The sequence below is a fragment of the Chlorocebus sabaeus genome, chromosome 22 (genome assembly GCF_047675955.1).
Source record: "Chlorocebus sabaeus isolate Y175 chromosome 22, mChlSab1.0.hap1, whole genome shotgun sequence".
Classification (NCBI taxonomy): Eukaryota; Metazoa; Chordata; class Mammalia; order Primates; family Cercopithecidae; genus Chlorocebus; species Chlorocebus sabaeus.
Genome location: NC_132925.1, coordinates 69,554,701 through 69,581,649, shown reverse-complemented (window position 1 = coordinate 69,581,649; position 26,949 = coordinate 69,554,701). Strand labels below are relative to the sequence as shown.

General features: G+C 36.6%; 1 protein-coding gene and 1 long non-coding RNA gene across 3 annotated transcripts in view; one reads left to right on the top strand and one right to left on the bottom strand.

The window, feature by feature from the left end:
* Positions 1 to 26,949, top strand: part of LOC119625689 (uncharacterized) — a 381,097-nt gene that overhangs the window by 201,588 nt on the left and 152,560 nt on the right. The window lies entirely within an intron of this gene.
* The window catches only part of MDFIC2 (MyoD family inhibitor domain containing 2), a 112,191-nt gene that overhangs the window by 9,525 nt on the left and 75,717 nt on the right, over positions 1 to 26,949 (bottom strand). For both annotated transcript variants that reach the window (XM_007984960.3, XM_073009622.1), the window contains one exon: positions 2,906 to 3,127. In XM_007984960.3, the coding sequence (XP_007983151.1) occupies positions 2,906 to 3,127 (222 nt within the window). The remainder of the gene's footprint in view (positions 1 to 2,905; positions 3,128 to 26,949) is intronic.

Sequence of the window (26,949 nt, the reverse complement as noted above, 5' to 3'; positions counted from 1 at the left end):
TGAAATTTACAGTGTAGAAAATGCAATCATTTTATTCAGTAGTCCATGGTGTAATTAAGACTATTCTTTTGAGGTATCTTGTATTTATGATTTTCCTCTTCCACCTGGATGAGATGCCTCAAATTCAAAATTATACATCAATTAGGTATATTCTCAGGATTATTTTTAAGGGGACTGTTTTCTAATATCGTGTATATTTCTGGTTTTCTTATCCACAGAGAAGCTTTCACAATCAGAAGATTGCAGAAACAGAAGTGGGGACACGGATAGTCCTCTGGACACTTTCCATTTTATTCAGGAAAGGGACCACACACGATGAACCACAATTTAGTAATAAAGTAATGTTTCAGCACACAGTGTGTGATGTGCAGTAAAGATCCTTTTAAATTCCCATCAGAGCACACACCATGAACTGTGCTAATGGATGTAACACATTTTACAAAATCTGCATGTGTGAGGCTTTTCCATCCTGTTTTAAGTGGGGCAATGTATATAAATAATAGATATTAGCAATTAAGCATCTATTCCTATGCACTCATTTATACATTCGAAAATAAATTAGCCACAAACTACATGAAAGTGGATGCAATATTCTCTTTTCCCTTCTGTTTTCCCTGCTGTTCCTGAAAGATATTTCTGTATTTATCTCAGTACGAACAATGACCCCAGATCTCAATTTCTGCATCCTTAAATTAATTACAATTACTATCGAAAATTCTCTAAAATGGAGTGAGTCTGACTTAACTCTTGATTTCCTTGATGTTTGCTGTTTAGGATAATAAGAGTTTCTTATCTTGGGGGGTCTTTGGGGGTCTTAGGCTGACTTCTTTTCCTTTCTCTTTTATCCGGGTGCCAGAAGCTCTTACTTCACTGGGGAGATTTTTCACACGGGAGGAAAAGGACAAGTGGACTATCACCTATGTGGTCAGCTTACAACCTGAATTTCCTGGAAATGATCTAATTTAATTATCTTCATGGATCTCCTTTGCTCTTTGAATGAAGAGTCATCAGCTATTTTTTTTTTTTTTTTTTTTGCGTGAGGCTCTTGGGTGTCAGTTGCCATTTTAATGAAGTAGTGATTTGGACCCTTTCCTGAGAATACAAGAGTTCAGGTGTCCTGCTAGTTGGCTTGGCCCCTCTTATTCCTCCAGTACCCCTGATAGGTCAGATCACAGTGATTGTGGGGGGAAAGTATGTTTCACCGTGTGGATGTGTACAATGACAATTCCCAGTTCTGGGATTTAACTTAATTCGATTATTCACATGATAAGCAGCATCCACACATTCCTGGTAAAATCTGATGAAATGCTGTAGCATCAAGATGCTTTTAAAGAGGGCTCTCTGCCGTTACGTTTTCTTAACTGGGATTAATCTCTACCAAAGCTGGAGACTTGAGTATCATCCTGAATTCAGAGTCATAATCTGATAGCTACAGGTCAAAGTTGGCCCAATGATGTGTTGTTGGGAGTATCTTGAGCTTTGTAAAATAAATACAAGTAATGATCAACACTGGAGAACTTAGAAATTTTATATAACACTTCTGGTCTCTGGATTTTCTTGGAAACTTCAGTATCTGGCAACTCTGGCCCTGTATTTCCTTTTGGCAACAATCAGCTGGTACTGTGTTGAGGCAGTGACCTTTAGATGAGCCATGTGCTCTCCAGCTTGCCATAGTCCTCACTAATTCCTATTGTTTACTTCCAGCCTACTTAGTATTCGTATTATCCGCAGGCAGCTACAGGCAATTAAGCCTGTAGTTTCTGGCCTAAAGCATTCATGACAACATATGCACAAGATACCACATATATAACATGTGTTAGAAACCTTCCTTACTTTCCAAAATTGTAATCACAATCATGGCTGAAATTGAGTACCTACTGTGTACCAACTTTTGTACTAGGTGCTTTATACATGTTATTTTATTTGATCCCCAACATATCCCATGGTGTTAACGAGCCTATCATATAATCAGAGACTGAAATTCAGAGATGGTCAATTTAAAAAACATGTCCAGTACTATACAGTTAATAGACTTCAGAGGCAGAAGTGAAACTGGTGTGATTCCAAAGGTGCTGTTATTCAAAGTTTATTTAATCTTTTTTCTTATTTTCAAAAAGTAAATATGAATTTAAATGTAGACCAGAAACCATACCTTATTACATTTTCCTTTGAGAAACTCCAGACTTTCTTTAAATGCAAATGTAGATACTGAACACTACAAAATTCTTGAATGGTTTGTCTCCTGTAAAGGTCATTGCAAAGTTAACCTAAGTAAAATTCCATATCTTGGTGTGGAGCCCATAATTTTGAACTTTGTTTGGCTGATTGTTTATTTATCAGCAAACCAATTTGAAATTGGCTTTGCAAATGAAACGTACCCTTTATATGATATATAGGGATGGTTGGGTCTAGGTTTGCACTGATCAGAATGTCTAGGGATGATACCCAGGGGAACCACTCCTTTCGCATAGATTGCTGAGGTAAGCATCTTAATTTTTTATGCTGTCTATATTTATATATTTCCAGCATTTTAATACTATTTCTCTCTGCCTTATTCTCTCTGACTAGAGGTATAGACTGAATAGTTCCATATCTGAGCAGAGAAAGAAGTTTTCCATTTTTCTTTATCTGCCTCATAGCCCCATAGCAAGAATGATTATGTCTCACCCCAGCTATTTAAAACATGCTGCCTCCGATTCCCAGCTTTGAGAGCAAACAATCTGCCAAGCGCCTCATAACTGCAAAGTGACCTTGACATATGTCATTCACCAGAGTTTTCAAATCAGAGTCTTCCTGTTTAATATTCATAAAGACTTTTTTTTCCCTAACAGCATATGTGATGATTTTACAGGGGATGGGGGTTGGGAGCTTTATTTAGAGATGGTTTGAATTCTGAGAAACGTACCATCAGTGTCTCTGTGATGAACTGAAGTATCAGTTTGGAGGTAAGAAAATGTTGTTTGGCATTCTTCAAGGGAGGACAGTGATGTGCTGGATTCTGACAGTTTTTTCTCATTGGGGTTTTCCTTGGCTGGTCCATCTGTGATATTGAATTCAGATACTGAATTTATAACGATAGCATTAATGGGTTTCTCATCTGCATGCTTTTCATTTGTGAGTTGCGTATCTAGACGAAAAAAGAAAAAACACATACAGAAACCCACTATAGTTTATGTGACCTAGTGACCTAAGAATGGACATTTGCGGAAATTTTCACATTTGACTTTTCTAAGATTGAAGTCTTAAGAAAAAGAATGAAGTATTATTGAGCAAGACAATTTTGAATAAAAATATAAGAAAGAAGAGTGCAATCATTATAAAATTTTATACACATTGCAAACTTTACCTATCATGGTAATTTGTGACACTTATTTCTACTTTTTTTTTTTTTTTTTTTTTGGTGATAAGTAGGGAGAACCAAGCAATTCATTCACTTGGATCAACAAAATCTCATAGTACATTGCCAGCCTCCTCTCATAGTGTATTATTAATCTGAAGAGCAGGATAAGGATCTCATATGGTGGGCAATACTGCTGAGTTATTCATATGATCTCAATCAAGTCACTTTATTACTTTGTTTTTACAAACCTCATTTTCCTCCTCTCTAAAAAGAAAAATGCATATAAATGAATAGTCTATAAGCTCATTCCTGCTTCTGTCCTCATAACCTCACAGTGGCTTTCTCTGCCTTGGTATTTAAGTTCCTATTCAGGTGATAACCTGTATGGCTTTGGGGGTATGCTTCTTGGGAACATGCTTTATTTCCACGTAACTGTCTGGCACAGTAGTTAGAGATGTTCAGGGAATTTCCAGCAAAGTTCTTGACTGAGATTCTGGTTTGGAGAGCCATAGAGAAGGCTGAGAAACCCCAAGTGTTCTATGTATTTTACATCTCCTGTACAGTTGGCCCTCCGTATCTGTGGGTTTCACATCCCCAATACAACAAATCCTAGATACACAGATAGAAAATATTCAGAAAAAGCTCCCCAAATAACAATGTAACAACAAAAATGACACAAATAAAAAACAATGCAGTATAACAACCACTTACATAGTATTTACATAGTATTAGGTATGATAAATAACCTAAAGGTCAAGTAAAGTATATGGGAGGATATGCATAGGTTATATGTAAATACCACATCATTTTATATTAGAGACTTGAGCATCTGAAAATTTCGATATCTGTAGAGTCCTGGAACCAATTCCCCTCAGACACTGAGGGACAACTGTATGCATTCTCCTGCCACGTAATGATTGGGAGTCTGCTCTGCAACAAGCGCTGGGCTGTATACTGGGGATAGAGGGATGACTAAGACAGACACGGACCTTGACCTTCATGAGCATCAAACAAATCATCAAAGAAATAACTGTAAGTTACAGGATTAAGAAGTGTAAGCATATCATAAAATCATGTCGGAGAGGACCAGACTGGGTCACGGTGCAGTTAATTTATAACTTCCTTACAGGCTCATGATGCCCAGGAACAACTTAAAACCTGAACAAGCAACAGTCCTCATGGCTTGGTGGCACAACCGGGAAGTGGTCAGGAGGTGGTCAAGAGGTGTCTTTGGGAATTGCATTACCATTGTTAACACAATGCCTTGTTGGTTCGGTAATGCTCATTGAGTGACTGAAATTAATAATACAGTTGGCAACCTGGTTTGATTTTACCATGCTTATGCAGCTCAGTGTAAGAAACATATTCTTGCCAAGTCCATCTTTATTTCCCTTCCAAGGTTGTTTCTTAGTTTAGGGCCAATGGAAATGTCTACTGGGTTCTGCCTTCTAAGGCAATGGCTTCTAGACTTTTCTGCAGAGTAGAATCACCTGGGAAATCTTTTAAAAATGCAGAATTTTTAAAGCTCTGGTATTCTCCTCTTCAGGAGACCAATTAAATCACAATCCTTGGTGGGACGGGAGAATTTTTGAAGCTCCTCAGGTGATTCCAACATGTAGACGAGTTTGGGAATCACGATGCCTGGGATCTTCTGCATTTGAGACTAGAGAAAGAGAGAGAACAGCCCGCTGACCTATGTATCAGTGATTTTCAGAAACCAATCTTGAGATGGTTGCTTTCCGAAGACTCCTAACTGGCACCAGAACTATCAGTCTGGTATACACAACTGTCTTAGGTCATTTTTGTTTCTTTCTGAGCCTCCAAACAGCCTTGGTTTTCAACAATGTTTAATTTCTATTCTCTTCCTTTTATGTGCTGGCTTTAAATTTCTTGATTGTGGTTTCATCCACCATAAAAAGGATTGGCAGAAATAGGGATTCAAGAAAACATCTATTGTTGAAAGCAATTAATGTAGTATTGAATATTGAAGTGGAATCAGCCTTACAGATGGGAGAACACTAGGCTTCCTCTAAACCCAGAGGGATTCACCAAATTAATGATATAATGATGATGATGACGATGATGATGAAAATCATAATTAGTTTATTTTTCTTACTTGGGTATCAAAGCATCCAGTAATCAGCTAATATTGGAGATAGATGGACATTCAAATGATGTCTTAGAACACTAAGAGCAGCATCAATATTTTGGGCCAGATATTTTTCTGGCATGGAGAGATTGTAGGACGTTTAGTGGTACCGTAGTCTTTTATCCACTAGATGCTAGTAGCACCTGACCCTCTAGCTCATGACAATGAAAAACGTTTGTAGATATCGCTGCATTTCCCCTGTGGGACAAAATCACCCCAGTTGAAAACCACTGCTTTACACACACACACACACGAACACACACAGCGTGGCATGTATCTTATGTCAAGTTCTATGTTACCACTTATATGCCTTATTGAACTTAAGCATCACAAAGACTCTAGGAGGTAGATATTGTTAGCCTTCTTGAACAGATGGGAAATGTATGAATGGGTATCCCCAGTTAGCAGATGAATGAAGGTAACCAAGGCTTACAGAGTTTATTTAGGTAAATTGTCCAAGGCCTCCTCCTTATTCAGTAGTAGAACTGAGATTCAAATCTAGGCCTGGTGGATTCCAAAAGCTTTGTGCTTGTCCTTTTCCCTTTTATATTATGCAATATTTTCTCTAATCTATTCTTAGCTTTTATCCCTCCTTCCTAACTACTGAGAATGCACATCAGCAAAACCTTCTCACCCTAAATACTGCGATGTGTCACCTGCCCAAAATCGAGCCTTGCAAATAGCTGAGTTTTACACACTCGCCTTTCCCTAAGCAGTCTTTGCAAAGCAAAACTACCTTCTTTGCACACTCAGGGAATCCTGCTTGTTCTGTTACAGCTGCTTTCTCCCGTACATTAGAGAGCAGCTCAGACAGAGCTGATAGATAACGAGACCTTGATGAGTATGGAGATTGCAGCAGCTATTTACTTAACAGAATTAATTAACAATCAGTTCAAATTATCACACGTAGTCAGGCTGCATGTAATTTAAATTGCTTTTGCACAAAGTAATTCAGTAACAAAAAAAAGTTGGATAGAGGTTACTGGAATGTAAGAACATGCGGAGAATACAGTATACAGCCAAGTGGTATATGATTCTCTTTTTAATTTTGTGACAATTTTAAGTATAGCATTTTGAATGTAAGTGGTGTGCTACATTAAGCAACCATTTGGAGCACACTAGGCTTGTACTGAGAGAATTTTATGGAGAAGTTAAACTGCCATTCATAAAGTTATTTTAATTCTATATCTCTGTTTATATTTTTATTTTTTTTCATTCCTCAGTGGGAACTATCTGTTGCTCATTAGAAAGTCATCTGACATGCACACATTTGAGAACCCAGTCTGTTCAACCCAGAATTCTGACATCTGAAGTGAGTCACAATTTTTGGGTGAATGTTACTGACATCTTCCATCTCTTATAGATGATGCTAACAATAATTCCATCACATTCAGATTCCTTCCTTTATGGTATTATTTGACATTGCACCCAAAGTACTATAAAGTAGCATAAGCTCAAAGGAGAAACATATAAAAAGTAGTATCACTTCTTCTGTAGAGAAAATTATTTTAGAGTTAAATAAGGAACTCGTAAAACTATATTTGGGATGTTATTCATAGTTCTTGACATTAACTTAGAGAAAATAATTTTTACCAATAGTTAAAAACAAACCAAAATTAGGACAAAAATTAGAAGCTCATCTATATTTCTTAGAAAAAAATTAAAGTGAATCTTAAACAACAGTGAAATAGAAAATTCATGTTTGGGCTACAGGTAATTGCAAGAACAAATGGACATAAACTTAAGTCAGAGAAAAGATAGACAGCTAATTAAGTTTTTATTACTGTTGAGCAAATGTTATTAATTTAATTCAATTAACATTTATTGAGTACCCACATGCAACGGATGAATCAATGTAACAGGAGCTATTAATTTATTTACTCTAAGAAAACGTTTTAATGATTTTCATTTTTGATCACTAAATGTGACTTTGTAATTTTTGCATCCATGTTTTCTCTCATTTGAGTCTTTATAAATAAAAGCATTCAAATGATAAATAAGCACTATGTCCTCTTCTCTAGGTCTGCTGATTCTATTCTTGTTTCTTCCTTTCTTTTCCCATTTTCCTTTCCCTTCTTTTTTCTTTTCCTTTTCCTTTCCCCTTCCCTTCCCTTCCTTTCCTTTTCCTTTTTCCTTTCCCTTCCTTTCTGCTTTTCCTTTCCCTTCCCTTGGCCTTTCCCTTCCTTTTGCCCTTCCCTTCCCTTCCTTTCCTTCCCCTTCCCCATTTTCCTTTTCCTTCCTTTTTGCTTTTCTTTTGCCTTGCCTTTCCTTTCCTTTCCTTTCCTTTCCTTTCCTTTCCTTTCCTTTCCTTTCCTTTCCTTTCCTTTCCTTTCCTTTCCTTCCCTTCCCTTCCCTTCCCTTCCCTTCCCTTCCCTTCCCTTTCCCTTCCCTTTTTCCTTTTCCTTCCTTTCTGCTTTTCATTCTCCCTTCCCTTCCCTTTGTCTTTTCTTTTCCTTTGTCCTTTCCTTCTCCCTCTCTGGTGTAATTCCTTGACTGACCATTATCAGCTTCTGTTTTCTTCCAGCTTCTTTCACATATTTGTTCCTTAAGACTTTGTCCTCTTAGTTTCTTTCTTCCTACCTTACCCTTGAAGGCCATATTTGTCCACACTCATAACATCATTGATTTCTTTATGAATTTGGCCCCTAAATCTTCATCTAGCCAGCCAGAGATGCAGGCAATATTTGCCAAGCATAAACTACATGCCTGGCACTGCACTAACCACTGCAGAATTCAGAGAAGAACAACAAATGGTTTCAGTCCTCAAGAAGCTCATAGTCATCACAAATTACAGTTTCACACTTGTAACTGTCTATTGGACATTTTATGTGGGTAACTAGCAAAATCCTTTCAGTTATTATGTCTCTTTCTACTAAGCCCCTCATTCTTCTCCCCAAACTGGATAACTCTGGCTATCCCTGGAGAATTCATAATTCAATTTGTCTTTATTGTATTGTCATTTTTCCAGTTCCCTGGGCTTAAAACTATTCTTTGGCCCTATCCCTCCATCCAATCATTTACAAGTTCTTATTTATTCCTCCTACTAAACATCTCTCAAGTCCATGTCTGCTTTTTCATTTCCATTACTACCACTCAGATTTAATCCTCTCTGCCCTCACATCTGGCCTCTTTTTCAGAAGTCATTGGCTCTGAATACAGTGACAACTTTCTTCAAGATATCTTATGCATTATAATCAAAATTATACTTTGGACAATATTCTTCTGATATTATTAGTCATAAAGAAAGCAAAACACACACATCATGAACACACACACACACACACACATTAATGGCTCACTATTACCTGAATATTTTCTGATTTTCTCTCTCTTTTTTTGAGACAGTGTCTCACTCTGTCACCCATGCTGGAGTGCAGTGGTGGTGGTGCAATCACAGTTTACTGCAGCCTCAACCTCCCAGGCTCAGGTGATCCTCCCACCTCAGCCTCCTGAGTAGTTAGCACTATAGGCGTGCACCAACACGGCAAACTTATTCTATTATTATTATTATTATTTGTGTTTTGTGCAGAGACTCAGTTTCACCATTCTGCCTGGGCTGGTCTTGAACTCCTGGGCTCAAGGGATTCATCCACCTTGGCCTCCCAAAGAGCTATGATTACAGGGGTGAGCCACCATGTCTGGCCTCCATTCTGCCTCCCTCCTCTCTCTCTCTTTATTTTGTTCTTCTTTTAAGAGACAGATTCTTGATATGTTCCCAGGCTGGACTAGAGCTCCTGGGCTCAAATGATCCTTTCACCTCAGCCTCCTGAGTAGATCTTTTTATTCTCATTTAACCTACAAAGTCTATTGCCAAGTTGCCTATGGAAACAGGTAGCTTGTTGCTAAGTTTTTCTTGTGAGCAGTAAACTCCAGAAGCCTACATGGAAATTATTACATAAGACTTTAAGGTAGGGTGATTTTAATTTTAGTTCTAGGCCAAAACATTTAAAGTGAGTGTATTTTTCAAATGTAGAGACCATTTTTTTAAGCTATAATGGTGAATTATGTTTTCCCTTGGATTTAAACTATACTCCAGCTTAGAATTTAGTACTGTAATTATCCGTGGCTGAAATCAGACCAAGGCAGACAAGTGACATTTCAAGGTATAAGCTACCAAACCATTAACAAATTATTGTGGTTAGTAAAAGGAGTTAATTGAAGTGACACTGTATAGAGAAAAAAAGTTTTTTCCTTTGTATGAAAATTTTGTAAAGTTCATTCAAATGTTAGAGGTGATTTTTGTTGTTAAAATATATGATTATACTCTCCACATCTTGGTAGGTAATAATACAATATATAAAATATAGGAAATCATTCAACATGATCAAACATGGTGAAAAGTATCAGCCAGGGTCAGAATCATCATTTTTTAGATGTGTAGATCACTATTACTTTTATACTGAGTAAAATTTGAAAACATACAATGGCTGAAGACAGAACAAAATTAGGAAGATGAAGATTTCTTGACATTGAGAAAAGCATAATAAAAGGTGATTGATACTCAAAGAAGCTATGTTTTCAAGAAAAACATATTTTCTTCTTTGAAAGCTGAGTAATAAAGCTGAGTGGATAATTTTCTCCAGTTGAGGGATGAAGCCTTCTAAAATTTCCTCACCTTTTTGAAATGAATGGAAATAAGTAACTATGGAGTATTCAGTTGCTACATCCTGATAGATTGGATAAGACAAAACCTCGGGTTCATTAAATCTAATTTGGGAGGGAGGATAAATAAGATAAATATATTTGACATTTTTTCTTTAATTTTCAAATGGCAGCTCTGGTTGGAAGATGTCCTTTAAAAACTTTCAAGTTAAAGTCACAGTTGTATAAATCATTGTTTTGATTTGTCTTCTGTAGCACTTCAGCTAAAATCCTGCCTCAAGAAAAGTTAGATGAAATGTTTATCAAGGGCTATGAGAAGAGGACATTTTAAGCCTTTTCAATCAGCCTTAGTAAATCTTTTTTAAAAAGAGAGAAAAGGCTAAAGTATATTATTCCTCTAGAAATAATAGAAGTGAGTGTTCAAGGTGAAAAGGATTAAAGAGTACAAAAGAACGAGGGAAGAAGGCTGAGCAAGGCTCCCTCCCCACGCTTCCCTGACACCTGCAAAGCAACTTCAATTTTTGGGGGCTGAAGTGGGCTTTTTTTTTTTTGGGTCTAACTATTGTGGATAATTACTTCAGTTTTCTGCTCGCCACTATACTTTGCACCTGTAGACAGACATAGGCTAAGTGATATACTTTTATAGCTAGATCATAAGCTGGTAACAAGGAACAATTGACTCCTAAGAGATAGTTGAATCTTCTTCAGACATGAAAGCAGTTTGCAATTATGAGTCTCCATTTCATTTTTATGCAGTTACCTTCAGTTTAATGTTTGTAAAAAGTGTCTCAAGAAATAAAGATTATGTTATCCGAGAAAAAAAATGGTTAGCAGTTTTTATAGTTTGATGCACTTGGATTAGTAATAGGTTTAGGGCTCTGAAAAAATAAATGAAGCCAATCAGGCTATAAACTCATGCATGATTGGTATTACATATACAGTCAATTTTTTACTATCAGTGTTTAAATGTAAATGTTAAAAATAAACCATAATTATTCAAAATATTCTCTATTATGTTAAAACCATCACAATTTATTCATCCGAACTATTTGAATGTCACTTAAAGTCTCTTATGTGCATTATCACATTTGAAGCTCACAACAGTTTTGCAAAGTATTATTATCATTATTACAGGAATGAGGAAACGGATAGAGGGTCAGAGATTTTAGTGGTTTGCCCAAGATTACCCCGCTGGTAAGGGGCACAGCTAGTACTTGAACTTATGTCTTCTAATTCCTACAGCAGTCGGACTGCATTTCCAAACTGCTTCAGAAACCATGCACTCTGATATGAGCTTGAGATACTTTCTGAAATAAAACTGCTTTGTCCCTTCTGACTTACCCCTCTCCAGGTTAATTGATCCTGCTGGTATTTGATTAGCAGGTACTTTGTATGTAGGTTCAAACCCAGAATTCCTATTTGATAACTAATAACTGCTTTTTCCAAACTTACCCCTCAAAGCCCACTGTAAGAAGCCTCCTACAGCTGTCCCCTGCAACTCCCATCAAAATTGTTTCCTTTGGGAGCCCCCAGAAATCCAGGTTGATATCCTCACTAGAGCCCTTAGTTTAGTTTATAGTACTGTGATTAATTGTGGATGTATTACTTCTCTCCTTTCTGTTGTGAACTCCTTGAGGAAATACATAAGCCATGTAGCTCAATTTCTCAGAACTTAGCATAGCGTCTGGCAGAAATAAATAAATAAATAAATTTCAGCCTACTGATGACCTGATAGACTAAAGGTGGGGTGTCTTGGTTTTTGGTTGACATCCTTAGGGGAGGTTTCCTGAGCACATCCCAGTGGTCCTCCTTCCACATTCTCTGTAGACCAACTGATCCTAGTAAAAGTCTATAAATTTCTGTCTTTTGTGGTAAAACACATCTTGGTATTTTATTTTGATTTGAATGCAACATTTGCACTGATACCTGTAAAACTGTGAAGAATACAAAATGATACAAATAAATTAAAATCTATAAAGCTACTATTTTAAACACATTGTTATATTTGTTTCACAAAAATGTAAATATCTGGTATATGTGTATTTTATATTTATAGATTTATATGTATGTATCTACATATTTGTATTTATGTTTCATATTTGCATATTAGGATATATATTCTAATTCTGATTTATATATAAATAAACATACAATTATAATATATCAACATTAGATTAATAATTAATAAATATACTATTCCAATTAGATATCTGATTAATACTACATATTCTAATTACAATTTATATATATATATATATATATATATAAACTTACAGTGCGTCCCAGATGCCATTCATTTTTCTAAGAGCTTTGCCTATATTAACCCATTTAATACTCCCAGTAACCCTTTGTGGTAGGTACTACTAGTGTCATTGCCATTTTTTACTTGAGGACACAGAAAACACAGGGATATCAAATAACTTACCCAGAGTCACATAACCAGTAAGTGATGGAGCTAGAATTTTAACTAAGGCAGCCTGGCTCCAAGTCCATGTTCCTAACTAAGAGGCTAGACTGTCTGTCTAGATAGAATTTTTTTAAAGTGGAATTTTATTGAATATAATGTATTATAGATGCTACCATTATATTGTAACATTTCCCTTCATCCTAAAGATTATTGAAAAACATACTCAGGTCTCTGCTCAAATGTCACCTCCTGGGTGAGGCAGGCCTTCCCTTACATTACATCAAAAACAGTGCTTCCCAATCAGGGCAGATTTTGCCCCCAAGGGAATGGAAATTTGGTAATGTCTGGAGATAATGTTTATTGTTATGACTGGACTAGGTACACTGGCATTTTGTGGGTGGAGGCCAGGGATGCTGCTGAACAACCTATTTTGCACAGGGACCCCTCCCCCTCACCACCAAAACCCAAAGAAAACGTGGTTTCGAATGTCAATTGTGCCAAGACTCAGAAATCCTTTAATGTAGGCCGGGCGCGGTGGCTCAAGCCTGTAATCCCAGCACTTTGGGAGGCCGAGACGGGCGGATCACGAGGTCAGGAGATCGAGACCATCCTGGCTAACACGGTGAAACCCCGTCTCTACTAAAAAATACAAAAAAACTAGCCGGGCGAGGTGGCGGGCGCCTGTAGTCCCAGCTACTTGGGAGGCTGAGGCAGGAGAATGCCCTGAACCCGGGAGGCGGAGCTTGCAGTGAGCCGGGATCGCGCCACTGCACTCCAGCCTGGGTGACAGAGCGAGACTCCGTCTCAAAAAAAAAAAAAAAAAGAAAAGAAAAGAAAAGAAATCCTTTAATGTCATAGTCCTGATCACCAGCCATTGCTATCACATCACTCTGTTTCATTTTTCTGCACAGTGATTTTTAAAAATATCTTATTTGTTTATTTGCTAATGGTGTGCATGGATTTCCCACCCTTGACTAAAATGCCGCCTAATGAAAGTTTGTCTGTGTCAATTAACTGCTATATCCTAGAAGAGGACCTGGCATACAGCAGGTACTCAGTATACAGGGAATTAAAGAATGCTTAGCATTTCTTACATGGTGAATAATAAACTAACAGTTCCCCCATTCAACACAAATATAGACAGTTTCTATTTTTTGCTACCATGAATATTCTTGAAAGAAACATTGTTGTCATGATTATAAAATACTTATTTATTTGTGTAGGTTGAATTAAGAGAAAAGGACCTATTGAATTAATGGTTGAATTTCTCCCTTTTTATATAATTTGCTAATTGCCTTCCAGAAAGATTGTGTTCATTTAGACTTGTACCAACAGGGATTGGGAGAAGTTTTGTCTATTCTCTGATCTTTCTAGGTTTTACCACTAAAATATTTTATTTTTATCAATTTAAAAGGAACTTTGTTTAAGTGTCCGATTTTTCCTACAGCTGAAAAAACAGTTTTTCACTATAAGAGGTAGAAGGTGTTTTCATATCCACCACCTTTCTGTGGACGTTTTGTTTCACAACTAGATTCATTGGCAATCTGAAATCTCTTGCATGATATAGAATTGGGCAGTTAAAGACATCCAATCTGTATTTATAAATCAGTAAATTATTGTTGAAAAATACTTACTGAATGATCATTGAACCTGGTTTATTTCGCTAGTTCTGTCTCTGAGTTATGAGGACTTGGGGGTGACATACTGTTGGATGGACTTTAGGAGACTCCCTATCAGCATCTATCAGGTTAATATCCATTTGTACTGTGCCTGCAGAAAGGTAGGAAATAAGATCTATACAGAGGCCTTGGAGAGGCCAGAAGTCAAGCCACATTGCTGGAAGGACAAGAAATCACGGGAGCAAGGGAACAGAGGATCAAACCATATGCTTATTTATAACTCCTTTTGCCCAACTCTGTGTGCCCAATGAACTATGGAATCTTTCAAAAGGCCTCACTGGGGATTTAAGATCTATTTTCTTGATTGTCCACTCGGTGGAAATTTAGCCCAGTAGTCTCCAAAGTGGTATATGTATACCTGGAGGAGGCGCAAATCTATCCAATGGGGTTGGAACACTTATTTCTATTTTTAAATCCTAATATAATAACTATTTTTGCATGTTTTATAATGTTTAGTACAGTGAATATGGTAGCATATGCCTCCATTGTGTATGCGTGTGCACATGGATGTATATAGATGCATATATGCATGCATTAGGTGGGCTTGCTATTTTTCCCTTTTTTACTAGTAAAGGTTTATAAGTTTTACAATAAAAAGTCTGGAGACCGCTGGTCTGAGTAATAGACTGAGGTCAGCACTCTACATCCCTCTTCTACTGAAAAAATTCAATTTTCTTTTGCTTCCTTTTGGTACCCAGGGTGTGGTTGCTGGAACGTTTACAGCCACAGCAGCTGCAGTAGTGGCCTGAGTAGACTTTTCCTCTGAGTTTCTATAGTGGTAACAGGATTAACAGACTCTATTCTGGAAGTACTTGGGTGGCATAACACCTCCCAGCAGAACTATTCCTGACAAGGATGTGCAGATGGAAATGCATATTTATGTCACTTAAAGCCTACAAGAGACACAAGGATTTGAGCTATAACAATAAATAGAAAAAAAAAAATTCTTCAGCATTTTTGGTAACCCATACTCAAGTGCATTGACTGTGCTTGGCGAAAGACCTACAGTTTGCTCTTTGTCCAAGCATAAAATATTCAGCATTCAAGCATGTTGAGGTGAACTATTCTGAATATATTTTAGAGTGTTAAAATAAGCTACCACAAAGTTAGTTTAAAATTTCAGGTCTTAAAAATAACAGGACAATTTTATGAAGTGTTTGGGCCATTTCGAGAAAAAAAAAGTTCCCTTTAAAAAAGAATGTTCATTTGTTCCAATTGTTAGTAAAGGCAGGTTTAAAAAAATTATTTCTAAACACCAAATAGTCATTATAGTCAAGGCTTTCAAGTTTAAGGTATTGTCTGCATCACAGCCTCTCCTAGCTTTCTTCTAAAACACCTTTAAAAATATGGAAAAACACGAATGCTCACATCTGCAAATTTGGGTTTGATAGTATTGGGAAAGGAGAGATTTACACTAAATATCAACCCATTAGAATTGAACTGAATAATCCAATCAGTGTGGCACTTATGGAGCTCTGCTGAAAGTAAAATGGAATTAGTGTTGTTTTCTGCATGCTCCTGATTCACAAACCATATTTTGTGTCAACAAGAAAATTAGGCTGTTATGATTTTTTAGAGGTGTTGATTTTTGATGTGACCAAGAGAACTATAGTTCTTTGTCACCTTAACTCATCCAGAAATAATTTGTTACCATAAACAGAAGAAATTTTTCAAAAATTGTGTAAGGCTCTCATTAGGTTGCAAGAATAACTTTGTAAAGAAAAGAGACATACTGAGAAATAATCTTAAGGATCAAACAAATTGGGATGAAAAGCCAACAGAATGGATTCAAAGGGACATGTGTGAACCAAGAGAGATACTGAAGAATTCAAAATTGAAATGACAGAATTAAAATCTGCATCAGAAGCAGTAAAATACAGAATTGACACTGCAGAAAATATCATTAGTAACCTAGAGATTAAAAGCAAATCTGAAAAACTCTCCCACAGTTCAAAAGTGAAGGACAAAGAATTCAAGTTATGATGACAAAATGATGTCAAACTCAAACGTTGGAACATATAGATCTCACCTAAGAGATACAGTTTCCTAGAGGAGAAACCAAAACAATCCAAGCATAAGCTTTGTTCAAAGATGGTACCACAATGTATTTCCTGAGCAGAAACACTTTTTGAAAGTGTGCTCCACTGCCTAAAATTGAGTAAAAAGAGACCCACAATTCTAAAAAATATTTTGAATTACAAAAATAAAGAAAAGATCTTTCAAGTACTCAGGCAAGGAAAACTAGATCAAATGAGAAATAACTGTTCCTGAAGTTGGCCTCAAAGTGTTCTTGTACAAAACTGAACATCAGAAAACAGTGGTGTGATGTCTTAAAATTTTGAGAGAATAAGATTATATTTCATGAATTTTATCCTCAGTTTGTCTTTCCTGTGTGAGAGTACAATAGTCAGAAGAAAATTTTATTATCTTCATTATCAGAAGAAAATATGCTACATTAAAAAAACTTCCTTAAGGGTAGGCTCAGTGTCTCATGCCTGTAATCCCAGTGCTTTGGGAGGGCGAGGTGAGAGGATAACTTGGCTCCAGGAGTTTGAAGCTGCAGTGAGCTATGATGGCACCACTGCACTCTACCCTGGGCAACAGAGTAAGACCTTATCTCTTAAAAAAAAAAAAAAAAAAAAAAAAAAAAAAAAGCCTTTAAAAAGAATTACTTCAAGTTATATTTTTGCTGACTGACAGTAAAAATTAAGAACTGGTACACAATTTGTATCTGGTTCAAAATTGAATTTACTACCAAAGCACTGAAGTAAATTTCAACATACAAAACTAACCCTGGTTGGAAACACAATCAGGACCCAGGAAGTATGTTGAGGTGTTTGTTCTCCCTTTAGAATGGCATCTGGGTATAATGTATAAGGAAACCTTCAACAATTAACTTTTATTCAACAAATATTTGCTGACTGCTAGTGTATCAGGCAGTGAAAATATGGGGATGAGTAAAATCCTTTGTCCTTCCTTATGAAGATTTCAGTCTCTCTGAAGTTTTCCTCGACTTGCATAAAAGAAGGTAATTTCCTTTTTTGTACTTCCATGACATTCAGTTGTAAGTGTGTCCTTCCCACCATCAGGGAGGGGAATCATGCCTTGGCATTCCTGAGCTTAGCACAGGGCTTGGCGTAAAGGGTGAATGAATGTAGTAGCTATGCATCAGCATACTAAGTGGTAGGTAATGACATGTTTTAAATCTGGTTCTAGGGCTGCTAGTCTATTTGCTTTTTCCCATATTATATTGCATCTAAACCAGGTACAATAATAACCAGCACTAGTGAAATATTTTCAGATAAGAAGTTTTCAGACATGAAGTTCTTTGGAAACTGAATAGAAGTATAAAATTTTAGATGTGGAATAAACTGTAGATGTCAGTTAGTTTCCTCTCCCATGTACCCATTCATCCATTCATTTATTCATTAGTGCCTGCTATAATAATAAAAATAATGATAGCTAACATTCACTTCACACTATGAGAAGCTTTGCCTAAGTGCTTTAAATGAATTCTCATTTAATCTTCACAATAACCCAATGAGGAAGTTATTATAAGTTCAATTTTCCTAGTGAGGAGAATACATCTTAGAGAAGAAGGGTGCTGTGCCTTATTCATTGCTTTATTACTAAACTAGTAAAGATTATGAAGAAGAATTTGAAATTAGGCATTTGGATTCTACAGCCTTTCCTCTTAACCACTGTGATAGATGCAGGAGACACAAAGATGAATGAGGCCTGGTTGTGCCCTCAGGAGCTTTATGGCCTATTTAAAGGAGATACACATGTCAACAGATAGCTTGCCTACAGGCATTCCTTCTGTGCCATCTCTAACCTGATTTTGAAAACCAATGTAATTCCCCTAATTGACTAGTGACTGGTCAATGATGCCAAGGTTCAAATGGAAGGGGAAAAAGGACAATGAGGTAGATCTTGGATGATAAGGCAATTTGACTGTTGTCCCAATCCTTGGAACCCTGATTATATCAAGCATCATTGTTAAGGTAGTCTTGCCATTTACAGGACATTGCTACATTTTTTGACTGGGGCAAAAGTAATTGAGGTTTTTACCATTACTTTCAATTGTAAAAACCACAATTACTTTCGTGCCAACCCAATAGATAATGGGTGTCAGTACTCATCCTATCAGTTGGGTAGATTAGTCACCTCATTCCCTTTTAAGCATCTTGATCAATTAGGTTGTCATAGAAAAATTTCAAGCATTCCATAGGTGAGTGCTTTGACTCTATCCTACTTAGTAAATTAACAACAACAATATTAACCGTTGGCACACCCACCCTTTATGCTTTAGGTTTCTCACAGTGCTTTTACGTTCCACAGCTTCTCTCCGTCTCCCAGGCTTACAGAGACAAAGATGTTCTGCTGGTCTCTTTGAAAATCTAAGGCAGGTGAACAGTCAGAGCCTTGGAGAATTGTAGGTTTGGATAAAATTCGTACTTGCTTTTGGCAACTGGAGATGAAGACTCTTTGAAACTTCAGGTCCTGTACTTTGGAAATTCTATGTTATCATGAAGTTAAAACTACTCATTTTAGCTCATTGCTAAGAGCTCATTGGCATTTTTATTTTTGTCAAATGAGTTATAGAAAAGTATGCATTTTAAACCTATTTTAATAATTGATATTTATGGATTTGTTTGTGTCTATGTACTTACAAGTTAGTACTTTGGATAGGTTGGTTTTCGGTAAAGCAATTCTTTACTTACGCTAGATCTGATTTGGGCTCATCTCACTTAAATTGAATTCTGAATAAATTTGAAGAGACTCAAAAGGTTGAAAACAGTAACAGAAATTCCAAAGGAGCAATATTTAAGATGGAACCATAGGGCCTCCTAGGTTACTCAGACATCCTTACCACTTAGCTAATGGACTATTCAAACCTGAAGTGAGCCAGTCATACTTTGTACAAAGTAGTCTCTTGGTGATAGAAACCAGTGTAAATATACCAGGTGACTCCTATTCAATAATTGTGGTAGACTGGAAAGAGTACTTCCTCCCTACAAGAGCTCCATAAGTCATTAGAAGATACTGCTGATGTTTTAAAGGAATACCATTTGCTATTGTCAAGGTCACTCTGAGAGGAATGCCTTTTCAGGTGATCAGCTTGGTAAGCCCAAATGGCATACCATAATTTATATATCATGACCTGTAGTGCTTGTTGAAACACATATTGCTATGTTATACTTGCAGAATGTCTGATTCTGTGAGTATGAGTTAGGCTCAGGCTTCAAATTTCAGATACATTATATTAAACAAAGAGTCATGGAAAATGTGGCAAGTCTCATGGTCAAGGTCCTTTATGAAGATTTCAGTCTCTCTGAAGCTTTCCTCTGACACCTGTTTCTGATGATTGTCATCGTTCTATGCTATCCTTTATGTCTATTTGTAACAGGATGCTAACAGGTGAAAGTGACCCTTTTTGTCTAGGTTTTCCCTTATTGTGCTCTTATTTGTGAGCCACAAAGCAACTGAAACTCAGAGAGATGAAGTTATTTAGCCAAGGTCACACAGTCAAGACTCAACTCACTTTTTTTTCTGACTCCCAAGCCCTATCTCTTACCACCACCTATCTCTGCACAGATTCCTTAAAAATCAACTGAGATGAGTGCAGAGCACTGATATAAACACTCATATCCAGTATTTTGAGCCTACATATGTTTAAGAAAATGAGAGAGAATTAAAAATGATTCCATTTTTTCCTTTCTGAGCAAAAGTTACCCTTCTAGATTTCAAGGAAACTAGTGCAGTGCCTCAATTCAGAAAAGCTGAAGTTGTCTCCCCCACCGAAAATGAGAACTCTATTGACAAATTATCGTCCTTTGGGCAGACACAATGAGTCTTACAGGCTATTTCCTGGTGCCTTGTCACAGGTTCATTCCCAAAACTTAAGTCTGAAAAATTTATTTTCCCAACATATTTCCCAGTTTTAAGAGCATCCTAGAACAGGACCAGGTCAATTCCAAGCTGGTTGCATGCATTCAATTTAATTCACATACAAATGAACGATAGCTGCTTTGGATTTCTTTTAATGGTTTTTCTCAGAGGTGAGTTTGCTTTTAGCCACTCTTTTAGACTTAATCTTTTTTCTCCCTTTATCACGCTCTTTCTCTTACTCTGTTTCATCAATCTAACTTTTGTACTGTCCTCTTCCCCCACCCTTTTGGTTTTCTTTCTTGACTATAACCTGATATGCTCTCTCTACTGGAAATATACAAGACTGCAGTATCTGCAGTCTTAATATATTTCCCCATGTATCTTAATCTCTATTCATTATCACAGTAGATATTGTAACAAACACCAGGTTAGTGTAAAACCCAAATCCCTGTGTGTATCTTTATCACTAACAAGTGGAGGGAAAATAATTGAATGTGGATGAAACTGGATTCGTAGACTTTGGTAAATAGCCAAAATATATTTTCTTCTTGGTTTATAAGTAGGCTGATTCTAAGTCCCAGCCAAGGTTTCTACATGAACCCAGCATGTTGCACTCTTCTTCAATCCTCCAAGCACACTGCAATGGTGGATAAATCCAATACGTTTGGAGAGATGACTCCATGCTGCAGCGGATGTTACAAACTTCCATGGCTGAGCTGCTTTATTTCATTATGTTCTCCTACCTATTCTAGAAGCCCTTTGGATGGGCTCCAGATGTTCTATAAAAGGTGGCCCTTTTTGTAAAGAAAAGCGCTTCATTCTTTTGTTGGCAGCACTTAATGAGTGTGTTCTCTGAAGATAGGAAAGCACCCTGCAGAGGATACATTTAACACAACACTATAATTTCCGCAATGCTCACTAAGTGTCTGACTTTACAACTGCCCCTTTGGCTTCTCAAGTGCCAGAGGCAGTAATGGGTTCAGTTAGAGAGCTTCCTGCAATACTTGGGAATCCACCCTCTGAGACCAGTGGAGTTAAATATCAGGAGAAAATTCACCCTTGATTTTTTTAAAATTCATTTAACCATTGCACTCGGCAAAATGCTATTTCCAGTTCTGCGCTCTATTAAAACACTGCAGTTGATAATATCACTGTAATTTTTGCAGTTCCCCCACCACCTCACCCATCCAACGAAGAAAGGAGATGGCTGAAAATGTATGTTAAGTGAAAACATAATATTATATCCTCTTTTACTTTTTCAAAGTGTGGTGAAACAGATTCATTATTTTTGACTAAATACAAGGTTTTCATGAGGATTTTGGATAGGTGACATGACAATGTTGATAGGTGTACTCAAGACAATGGAGGTTAAAAGTGTTTGGAAAATATATTTCTCTAATACATCTTGGGCGCTGAAAAGTTACAGAATAAATACACGGTAGATCTTTCTCAATATAAGAAAGGAATTTTCAAAGCAGGTACATCCTTTCATGAAACACCTTTTGTGCCATGATGAACTAGTCCACAAAAGAAATTTTATTTTTTGGTTTAATAAGAAAAATTTATAATACTGATATGTCAATATGTTTTTCAATAAACTTTTCCCCAGATTTTCTTGAATTCTCGTCAGTGTGAGAATTATAATTATATGTCTTCCTCCCACTTGGAAAGTGGCACAAGGTGCTCATTTGCAGAGTTCTGCCGTTCAAGTCGCTAGAATAGAAATGTCATGACTCAGTTAACAATGCTTTATTATTCACATTGATCTTTTTTTATAGTGTTCTTTATCTCAAAAACATTGTAAATCAGATATCTACCTCCCACTCTTTTGTTCATTTGCAAATTTTTATTATTCTAGTTTAAGAAAGCAATGGTGTGTCAAGAGTCAGTGTATACTGTTTATATTCTCCCTGCTTCAAAATCCTTTTCTCTGTAAAAGTGAAGATGCCAGAAGCATGCCTAATTCCAAGTTCTCTGAACACCTTCACAAGAAACACTGTTTCTCTTCTAGATCAAAAGCAGTTTAGTGTTCCTTGAACACCCCCAAGATGAAACAATAAAATAGAACTATAGTTTGGTGATAAGAACAAAAACACTTAAGATTTATGTCTTTTAAAAATGTCATTTGTCAGTTAAAGATACATGGTGGTGCCATTGTTGAAATAATGTTATAATGAGCTTTGTTTAGACAAACGTTGCTAGTGGAAAGAGTTCTGGCCTCTGAGGGCTTAAGAATTATGTTATCAAATCTTTGTTCCCTCGCCATCTACCAAGTGGTCTTTTGATGATGCTTACGTCATTAACAATGTAGAGAGGATGAGACATATTGCCTTAATTTTTCAATTCCTCTCTATATTGAAGAGTATGGTAGGTATTTTCCAGGATGGATTAATCAGCATTCACTTAAAAAAAATAAAAGACAACAGTGGATTACATCCCTCAGAAAACACATACAACATCCCCACCTAATAGATAAATTTTGAAGCAGGACAGTAATCAGCATTTCCTTCACTCATTCTATAAACATTTATGAATGTTCGTAAAGTGCCAGGCAATATAAACTGCACTGGTAGATATATAAAGATGAGTAAGACCTGGCCTCTGCCTTCAGAATTCACTCTCCCGTGTGTGAGAGGCACTCAGGTCATTTTAATAGCATATGATGAGCCCTATAACAGAGGCATGCACACAACTTTGTGGATGCAAAGCCCAGGAATTTCCTATTCTGTTGGGTATAATATGCAGAAGGGTGTCTCAGAGGAGATGAAATTTTCACTGGATCTTTAAAAATTAGTGTTCAAGGCCAGGAGCAGTGGCTCACGCCTGCAATTCCAGCACTTTGGGAGGCCGAGGCATGCATATTACCGGAGGTCAGGAGTTCGAGACCAGTCTTGCCAACATGGTGAAATCCTGTCTCTATTAAAGATACAAAAATTAGCCAGGTATGGTGGGGTGTGCCTGTAATCCCAGCTTCTCAGGAGGCTGAGGCAGGAGAACTGCTTGAGCCTGGGAGGCGGAGGTTGCAGTGAGCCAATATTGTGCCACTACACTCCAGCCTGGGCAACAGAGCGAGACTCTGTCTTAAAAAAAGAAAAAATTAGTGTTCAATTTCCAGGTGGCAATTAAAAGCAAGGATATTCGGTAGAGAAGAAAAAGTTTGTAGAATATGGAAGTGTAAAAAAATAGTGCTTAGCAGAGCATGGTAAGAAGTGGGGATGGGAAAGGAGAGAAGAGGGACTGGTAGGAATTCTGATGAAGCTTTTGATCTTTACCCATAGATTATTTTTATTTCAGCCTATAGACAATGGAGAGGCACTGGAGAAGTGGCTCTTGAATGACAGAGGATGGACCTCGAAAAAATACGTGCATCTTTTTTTCCTGGGAAAATGCACCATATGCAGACATATGATATAGATTCCTTCGTTCCCCAGCACACAAATTATATCCAAGTTCCCTTAACACCTGTGTAAGATACTGAAATACAGGTTAAAGCAGGAATACAACAAGATGATATTTTTGTCTTAGAAATGCCATGATGGAGGATGAATTAGAAAGGAAATAGACTGGATTCTAGTCATTCTTATCTCACTGTTCTCTTTTAAATTAATCTCCAAACCTATTATAGTCTCCTCCTTATACTATATTTTCCTGGACAACTGTGATAACAGTCTCTCTAGTTTGTTCTTGTTTTTTCCATACCACTTCTTCTTACTCAAGAGATGAGAATATATCAAGAAAACAATGTGATTCAAAATATGAAGTGCTACAAAGAAGGCAAGTATACTTTGACAGGAAAAACAGACCACTGACTTTGGCAATATGGTGGTCATTGGAGACTTTTGCTAGAACAATTTCAATAGAGGGACAAGGCTAGAAGCCCACAAAGTGAGTGGGCTGAATGAAGGAAACAAAAAATAAGAAAGTGGAAAGTTGAACATAGATTACTCTTTCGAAAGGTATTAGGTTTTTGCCATTGAAACTGCAATTACTTTTGCACCAACCTAATAATAATAGTTAACTATTTCTACAGGCTTTTGAGATGCCAGATAGTGTTCTGAGGCTTTCAATGAATAAGCTCTGATAATTCTCCCAATAACTCCATGGGATAAACACTATTACCCTCCATGTTTTACAAGTGAGGAGGCTGAGGCACAGAAAAGTAATACAAATTGTGAATTATAAATGCAGACAGTAGTAAGTAGCAGAGCTGGGATTTGAACACAGGAAGTCTGATTCCAGAAAAGAGCATGAGCTTTTAACTACCAAGCTGCACTGCTTCTGCTAAAGCAAACTTAATAGGTAAATAGTATAACATTCATAGTAGGCATAATATAATAAATAATATTGATAATATAGTAATATAATAGTAATATAATAAATAAGCAATATAAATAATATGCAAAAGAGAATCTTAATGATATCAGATTGAATAGGTCACTTCTATTGTTAAAATAACATGTACTAAATAGTTCAACATTTAGAACTGAAGAAGGTGCTAACTGTTGTCTTTACTATCCTTAATTTTTAGAGGTTTTGTTATCAAGAAAGGCATGTTAGAGCTAATATCCACTATACTATCTACTAAAGCATTGCAAACATGCCAAGATGCTGAAGAAAATATAACACTATATTATATATTTTATGTTTCACTATGAATTGAAAATATTAACCAAAAAATCTTTTCTTTAATCAAAGTTTAATTTGACAAGGAACTCATCTTCAGGATAGCTTTTCTTTCCTCTCAGAAGGAATTGTTGTCTTATGACTGACGTTAGGCTGCCAAAAAAAATAATGCTTCACTGATAGAGATTCAGAAATAGACTCTGTATTTTAAAATAGCATAGTTTTGGGAAAAGGACCCCTGGTATAATTTTTCTAAGTTGTTTGTCTTTTTTTTCTAACTTCTAGATTAAGTAAATGAAAGGAAAATATTTCAGAGTCAACTTACTGGAACCTGGTGAAACACTTAAGTTTTCTTACTTTTTTTTTTTTGGGTATGGGGCTAAATGTTAAAAATTGAAAACAATATAACAGTTTTGTATTTGATTGAGGAAAATGTATATTCTTCTCATTAATTTTTTTCATGAATCTTTTTTTTTTACTAACAACAATCGAGTTTCATTTGCACTCTCCTTTTCTCTACCTATTAAGATGGATAGCTGGGTTATACCTCAAAATTCCTTAATTCCTTTAGCTAATGCTAGCAAGTGTCTATTATGTGGTAGACACTGTAGCACGTGAGGAGAAACTCAGCTAAAAGGCGTAAGTTAGCTTTCAAATAGCTGCTAGTCCAAGAGCAGAGTCCAGTGAGGAAACACTGAGAATACCCTGCAATAAATGCTACAACAGAGGCGAATGGGATACCAATGCAGGGCACCCCACTGAGCCTCCACAGCTAAAGAGGTCTTCCCAGAGAAGATGAACCAATAACTGAATTTTGAGGAAGAATAGAAAGGATGTACCTTCTCTTGTATCAAAAGCATAACACTTTTTGTAAACTTTACTATGATTTTTAGTTATCAGCATCTTACACATGCAAGAAAAGAAAAGGGGTCAGGGGATGAATGATCAGGAAGCAGGAGAAAATTCCAGAGATAGCTGAGGAGGGTGAGTGTGTGAAAGAATTTAGTGGGCAACCATGTCCATGCATATATTAGGAATATTCTGTATTCAGATGCTCCTTATTTGCATATATTGGTATATCCAGTCCTTCCAATATGGCTAAAGAAGATCATTTTAATTACCCTTTCTTTAGCTCATAAAGATCTATGTTGGTGACACAGACTGGCTAGATGCTACATAGCAGAACTTGCTTCCTCTTTCTGGGAACACGGTTAAACTATATTTCTCCGGTTTTCTTGCATCTCAGCAAGACATACATATAGTTCTGGCCGAAGGGACATGGGCAGAAATGATGTACCTCCCTTGCATGTTTGGCCCCTAAAATATATCATATGATTCTCCACATTTTATTCTCTACTTATTGGCCAGCTGAAAACAGAAAATACGGCAGACAACTCAGAGGAGCCCCCTGAAAATGACAAAGACACAAAATAGAAAAAACCTGGATCCCTGAGTCACCACATGATGGAAAGCAACCCAGGGATATCTATCTGCATCGAGCTTTTGGTGGCTAAGAATTCACTTTTATTAAATTCGGATACTAAAATTTGGGGGTCACTATTTGTAACAGCTACTGTCAATCAGCCTAGCTAATAACATGTTAATTTGGAATACAACTTATATGTGAATTAATCAGAATATTTTGGGGTATTTATTATGGAATTATAATGATACAAATATTTAATATTTATTGAATTCTAAGATTTGTACAAAATATAATATATTATTATCTAATTTTATCATTTTAAAAATGCTATGTCTTAGATGCTATTGCTGCCATCCCCATTAAAATGGTTAAGAAATTGAGCTCAGGAAGTTGGAAATATTTACTTAAGCTTACAGAATTAAAAATGGTCAGGCCGAAATTGGAATCCATGCTATCAGACACAAGAGCCATCCATTTAACAGCACATTGTCTCTTACTGGTAGATACCATAATTTACATTGGACAACGAATGCCCTTTTAAGAAAGTAAACATAGTTTAACACCACCCAATGCAGTTCCCTTCATTCTGTAGACAAACATAGGAGATTCATTTCTCTGACATGAAATTTCACTGCACAGCAATAGAAATTTTTTTCACCAGGATATCCTTTCATAAAAATCTGTATGTATTTGTGGGCTGGTGTCAAATGCTTATTTTTTGACCACTAGGACTTTTACTTGGTTCTTAAAACATCTATGAAATTATTGTTACATTAGACAAATTTGAGATGAATCATATATATATACACACACACACATATACACACACAC